At 38.4% G+C, this 6,673-nt stretch overlaps 2 protein-coding genes across 2 annotated transcripts; both read left to right on the forward strand.

The window, feature by feature from the left end:
* On the forward strand, positions 1-813 carry LRIT2 (leucine rich repeat, Ig-like and transmembrane domains 2). Its single transcript, XM_072622007.1, has one exon. The coding sequence runs from the start codon at positions 10-12 to the stop codon at positions 811-813; it is 804 nt and encodes a 267-aa protein (XP_072478108.1). The 5' UTR covers positions 1-9.
* Positions 814-938: 125 nt separating this feature from the next.
* LOC140512741 (leucine-rich repeat, immunoglobulin-like domain and transmembrane domain-containing protein 2) lies at positions 939-6,412 on the forward strand. Its single transcript, XM_072622118.1, has 3 exons — positions 939-959; positions 1,370-1,460; positions 3,293-6,412. Exons 1-3 carry the CDS (start codon positions 939-941, stop codon positions 4,081-4,083), a joined length of 903 nt encoding a protein of 300 aa, XP_072478219.1. The 3' UTR covers positions 4,084-6,412.
* The last annotated feature ends 261 nt before the right edge of the window (positions 6,413-6,673 follow it).

The raw sequence follows: 6,673 nt of genomic DNA on the forward strand, positions 1-6,673 counted from the left end.
CTGTTGTGCATGGATACTTCTTTGAGAAAGATCCTGGGAAACATCCCCAAAGATATCAAGAAACTTAGAATAGAAAACTCTCACTTAACTGAACTGCCTCATGGGTCCTTTTCCAACAACAGTGCCTTGGAATTCCTTTGGCTCAACTTTAATAACATCACAGTGATTCAGCCGGGAGCCCTGAAGCATCTGAGAGACTTGAAAGAACTGAGACTACAGGGGAATAGGTTGTGTACAGTACCATGGACAGCATTCCAAGCCACTCCAGCTCTAAACATCCTTGATCTCAAACACAACAGGCTTGATGTTCTACCCAAGCAAGCACTTCAGTATTTGATTAACCTTACCTACTTAGATTTGTCCTTTAATGAACTTATGGTGGTGTCTGAGGATGTCTTCATCCAGTGGCCCATGTACCAGAAAACCCAGCAGCTCACCAGTAGGGCCGAAGGCATTTCCAATGTGGTGCTGGCTTTGCACAATAATCCATGGATGTGTGACTGCCATCTAAAGGGGTTTGTCCAGTTTTTCAAAGTCATCAGACCCCCTGTCATACTAATGAACTCCTACCTAATGTGCCGGGGTCCTCTGTCAAAGGCAGGGCAATTTTTCTATGAAGTAGAGCTCAATAGCTGCATGAAGCCAAAGATTTCAACCCATAATTCTAACGTTACTAACCAAGTGGGGCTAAATATCACTCTAAGCTGTCTGGCACAGGCCAGCCCTTTGCCAAGTATTGTGTGGACTTATCCACTGAAGAAGTTGAGGGAATTTGATGGTAAGCTATGGTACTGCTTAATTCCTTTTCTCTAGTTGCCTAGCTCTATGAATGTTTAAAGTAATAGCAAGTGTGGTAACTGCCTGATGGGAAAGATAATTAGGCTTAGGCTTGAATTTAGGTGTAGAAAATGGTTATTTGAGTTATTTACAGTTATGGAATGGAGCAAAGTTTATTAAAGGTAGTGTCAACCAGAAGTCTCATTAGCAGTGAGTACTTTTCACCATGGGGTTGGGGCAGGCAGTCTTCTCAGGAGGATAATTAAAGTTATAAAATAAAGGATAGTTAAAGTAATGACACAATTTGTTCCTTCCTCCCTCCCCCTGCCTTCTGTGACTAGTAGCCACAGACTGGAAGAATATAGTTGAACCTGAAATGCTAGCCTTGGGGCTTCATTACTCTTGAAAATGAAAAACTCCTTTCTTAGCTTTGTTTAGAGCATCTGCAGGAAAGCAGCTCAGGCTAAGTGTTACATGACTTTACATCTTTGGTGGAAGAGCCAGGAGAAACAAAAACTAAAGCAGAAGACCAAAATGTAAAGATTACATGCAGTACATGGTTGGTTGGTTGTTGTCCTTCATTCTTGAACAGGACCAAAATGACATTACTGTGTTAGAGCCAGGTTACAATGTGTCTGACTGTGAACAGTCAGATGAATATGAGCTTGGAATGTCTGCCACAGGTAGGACACAAATAGTCCTTGTGAACATTTGGGATGAATTCTCTAAATCTGTGCATCTCATGTTTTGTTTGAACTACTTCAATTCTGCTTTGCTCATTGAGCATAGCACCTTCCTTGATGCAAGTATGCCATGCTGGGCAGTCCTTTGCCAATGCCTCCCATGCCCTACGACCAATATAAAGTACTGCATTTTGCAACATCTTTGGAGCTTATATATAAATTTGTATCTTTTCCTTCCCTTTCTGCTTTTTTTCTTTTCCTCTTTGTCCTCCTCTGATTCTTTTCCTCTTTCCTTCTTCCTTGTCCCTTATTTCTTCTCATATAATGTTTTCAAAACTTCAGAATATGTTTCATTGGCATTGATAATATTGAATGGATGCACAAAAATATCTATTAGGGCATATATGTAAATATATGATATATTCCCCCCACACATGTACAAACACACACAAGATTTCATTTGATATACCATATACATATCGTTACACACAGAAAACGACAGGTTTCATGCAAAGCCAGAGCTATTTCCTAGTCTTCATGGGCTCCTGTCCAGAATATTGTGACCTCTGTTATTGATTTGACAAATTTGTGCACGTAATTTTTCATCCCTACATACTCAATAGATCAAGAAACAGTATATCCTTAGTCTGTTCCTGTATAGCATCTAGAACATCTGAGTGAAATCTGCAAAATTCAATCAGTACTCTTTGTTGGGTTTATATAATGCCAGATATCTGGATGGTTGGAAACATATTGATACTTGATTTTTCTCACTTTACATTCTCATTTTAGCAGGTAGAGCCTTATCTCAGGCTTGTGTATCAATCAACTAACAAGCATTTATTCATTGTCCATAGAAAAAAAGGGTCCCTTATAGACATTTTGAGGTTCACATGAGATGATGGATGTAAAGCACTTTGCAAACCTTAAATACAAAATAAATACCAGTTGTTGTTATTATTAGCCTGCATTTACAAGGCCTTCAATCTGGTGATGACTTCATTACTTGATCCTTATATTGTACTCTTGCTGAGCTCAAGTAATATTGATAGAGCAGTACAGGGTGTGCTGGTAAATGTTTAACACCCGAGACTCTCTAGGGAAAAAAAGTACGCATATATTAAAAAAATTATCTGCATCATTATTATTTTCTAAAGTCTAGACAATGAAAAAAAAAGTATATGAAGCCTTGATTTGTATATGATTTTGGAGCTGTAAATGCTCACACTGAAAATTTAACAATGGAGCTCTGGAAAAGCTGGTTAGACCTGGTTCCAGCATACTTCTACAGTTCCTGCTCTCAAGAAGTTACAAGGAGAGACAACATGTATTCATATAAGTATTGATAAAATATATACAACATGAATAAAAGGTAATTTTGGAGTGGGAAAGGAACTGGTAGCCAGTTGAATGGATCTAGAAAGACTTTGTGAGGTAGAAGGTGGCATCTGAGCTGAATTTGGAAGAAAAATAAATATTTTAAGAATTCTGATAAAGAATTCTACAATACAGGAATTCTTGCTTCACCATGGAGTGTTCTTTGGAAAAATCTGGTTAAATATGTTCAGATCTTCAGGCTTTTGAAATATTTATAGGAATCAGGCCCAGTTCTTTGGTTAGTAAAGGTAGTCCCTATACTTTTCCTAGCATCTCAAAAAGTGACATCCAACTGGGTGATATAGCATTTAAAAAATAGCACCATATATCATAACCTACTGCAATTTCCTATAATCATTAGGATGGGTTGAGTTTGGGGCATCACTGTACCCTAGCAATGAAGTTTGTGTTCAAAGTTTTGACTTAAAGAATAATGGTTTTTTTTTTATCCCCAGTATCTACCTTTCCTATTGGGGAAGACTCTATTCAGTCTGAGTTGGTGATACCTTCAGCCCATCTGACAGACAGTGGCAACTACACCTGTGTGGCCACCAACTCCATGGGCAGCAGCTCTATTCCCATCTCCCTTCATGTTCAGCCTCCTCAGGTTGTGTCCTCTTCCTCTTTGGTGGAGCATTCCTACATTTACATGAGGATTACCAAGCAAACTATTTATGGGATTGTGCTGGAGTGGTATGCAGTAACAGATAACCCTTCAGAGACCTGGTTCACACTCTACTTTGGAATATATGAAGCTATCAAGAAAGAAATTGTCTCTATTGGCCCTGGGATTAACACCTATTGGGTGAATGACCTGCTTCCAGCCACAAAATATGAGGCATGCATCAGTCTAGAGAGTCAGCCACCCCGCAAGGATCAATGCATTGTCTTTGTAACGGGCAATGACATCAGTGAGCTAGAGAGGCGGGAGAAGATCATCCACATCATTGTTGTGGTATGTGCTCTGGTCTTGGCAGTGCCTGTAGGCATGTATGTCTGTGCCTCAGAGGCTCATCTTAGTTGTCTGAGCCACTGTTTGGGCCACTGTCCTCAGAGAAGGAATGGATCAAAATGCCCCAGCACTGTCATCGAGGGCAGGGATATCATGTTCAGCAACCTGGCAACTGGCATTGAAGAAAGCCTCTGTCTTGGGGAGATCAGAGAGGATCAGAGGTGGAACAATGGGAAGGAGGGAGCATCCAACAGATCCCAAACAGAGAGTCAAAATAGTGTTCATCTTTTATAGCTAGAACAACTCCATGGTAGGTTGACTTGAATCTTATTAGTCAAACTACCAGGACTGGGGAAGTGAAAGTCATATTCCTGTCTACCCTATGGTCCCCTTTTGGCCTGGGGCTATTGCTGAATCCCCAGAAGGTGAGCATGGTCCATCTTCTAACTATAATCTAAGCATTTTCAGGAATATTGTTGATACAACAATGCCTCTGAGATATCATTGATGGGAGCACTCCCACCACCACAAACTCATCCTAAGTGACTCATCTATTCTTCCTCATAAATTCTCCATTGGGGTCCACTCATTGTCTGTCTTTTACAATAAAGTAGGTAACAGTATCCTCTTTATTAGTCCAGAAGGCAGCAGACCTGTCTGTGATATAAGCTACCTGAGTGCCATTCCCTAATGAGTTAGAATATCACTCACAATAAGACTTATTTGTACCAAAATATTAATAATAGCATTATTTAAGATATATATGTATATATATATGTTTTAAAAAAGAAAAAAGGCCATAGGTATAATGTTAGCAAGTTGCTGGACAAAGTGAGGTACATGAGCATGATGGAATTTTGTTATGCCATGTTTGTTCACTGACCATTATGAGTGACAGTGTGAAGAACAAGAAATATGAAGACACCCATATTAAGTGATATAGGATGAAGAAAGCACAATCTGAACGATCACATACACACTGAAACGATGCAAAAGCCATAGTAGAAAGAGTACCAAAAGCCCAAGAAAAAAATCACAGAATAAAAAGTTCAGAAGGGGAAACACAAGTAAAGACCTTATTTTGTTAAAGCAAATGTATGCATGTTAAGGTTGTGAATATTTTGGAGCTTACATTTTTTTAAAATATGATCACTTTTTATCTTGTTTATCCAAATGTTTTTGTTGATGCTTATCAATTTTAGTATTAAAAATAAAAATGGTGACTGAAGGAATCAGAAGGTGGTGGCAATAATTATGGAATTCAGGCACACCTATCCATGACAGGTAATGATGACTTATATTTGCCACATGTGATGGTATATGGCTGTAATCCCTGTCATTAGGGAGGGAGATTGGTGGATCTGTTAAGGTCATAGTTTTGAGCTGCAGAGGGTTAAGCTGATTGGAAAAACATAACAAGTTTAATATTAATATGATGAGCCCCTGAGAGTGGTAGGCCACCATGTTGCCTAAGGAGATGTAGACCAGCCCAGGTTGGAAATGAAAGATCAAAGCTCTGGTGATGGATTAGGTCAAGTGATGGCCTCTGTACTTCCAGTCTTGGTGAGATAGAGATGTGATCTTTAAAAAATCTTAATTTAAACACATCTATAGATATTTCTATTTGGTGATAAAATTATAAGCATAACTCTAATTTATGAATAGTAGCCCACAAAATCAGAGTCAGCAGTGTCACGTGGCAGCCCCAAAAGCTCATTCAATCTTACCTTGCATCAAGAACAGAATTTAGAAGGTGATGATTTTGCTGTACTCTCATCAGACCACATCTGGACTATCATATTCAGTCCTAAGAGCTGTGTTTGAGAAAGGATATTGATAAATTGAAGAACATTCAGAAAACAACATCCAGGATGACAAAAGGCTTTTAGATCATGCTAATATTGTTTGAAAGAAATGGGGAGGCTTAGCTTGTGAAAGAGAAGACTTAGTAGTGACATGTTGGCTTTCTTCAAGTATTTCAAGGGCTGTCATGCGGAAGGATACATTTGTTTTGTTTGATCACAGAGAGCAGAACTAGGAGCAAGGCTGGGAGGTGCTGAGAGGCAGGTTTCGACTTTGATATAAGGAGATACTTTCTTCTAGCTAGAGCCATCTCATAGAGGGTGGGCTGTCTTGGGAAGTAGGAGGTTCCTCCTTCCGTGGAAGTGTTTGAGCAAAGGCTGGATGACTACTTATTGGGAATGCTGTGGAAAGGATTCTTGTTCAGATATGGAAGGATCATGTGGCCTCTGAACATTTCATGTTTCTATTCAATTTCTCAGTTCTTGTTTTTCATATATGAAATTGGTCTAAAGTTAGTCTTAAAAATTAATCTTCAAAATCTTAAAGTTAATCTATATTTATGTGGATATGAACATATATATTTCTGTATACATACACAGAATAAGTATGAAATACACATAAGATACTATTTTCTTACATAAAATGTACATAAAAATATAGTCATGTACTAGTCACATGTGAATTAGTGAGCTGAACATAATTACAGATAAGACACCCATTGATGATGTCCATGTAAATGTATATTTACCTAGACTTAGAGACTTGCATATCTACATTTGTGCTTACTTTTTCAAGAATATATTTCCTTATTAAGGATTCAATAAAGACTGTATACAATCAATGGTTTGCATTTGTATATTTATTACATTTTTGCCTTTTAAGGAGAATATTTGATAGTGAAAATGTCTTCATTATTCATGGATGCTCAAAAACTTATTTTTATATGTGTAGGATTTACAGCTGGAAGGTACCATGGAGATCATATGGTCTAACCATCTCATTTTATAGTTGTGGAAATTGAGGCTCAGAGAGGTAAAGGGGCTTACCCATGGTTATAGTGTGGTGAATGACAGAGCCAGGA

The sequence above is a fragment of the Notamacropus eugenii genome, chromosome 1 (genome assembly GCF_028372415.1).
Source record: "Notamacropus eugenii isolate mMacEug1 chromosome 1, mMacEug1.pri_v2, whole genome shotgun sequence".
Taxonomy (NCBI): Eukaryota; Metazoa; Chordata; class Mammalia; order Diprotodontia; family Macropodidae; genus Notamacropus; species Notamacropus eugenii.

What these genes read in the sequence shown, in the direction of transcription:
- LRIT2 (XM_072622007.1), top strand. Translation starts at nt 10, where the DNA reads ATGGATACTTCTTTGAGAAAGATCCTGGGAAACATCCCCAAAGATATC.
- LOC140512741 (XM_072622118.1), top strand. Translation starts at nt 939, where the DNA reads ATGGAGCAAAGTTTATTAAAG. An exon ending in TGGAGCAAAGTTTATTAAAG is followed by an intron (nt 960 to 1,369) that starts GTAGTGTCAACC and finishes ATTCTTGAACAG; the next exon opens with GACCAAAATGACATTACTGT. An exon ending in GCTTGGAATGTCTGCCACAG is followed by an intron (nt 1,461 to 3,292) that starts GTAGGACACAAA and finishes TTTTATCCCCAG; the next exon opens with TATCTACCTTTCCTATTGGG.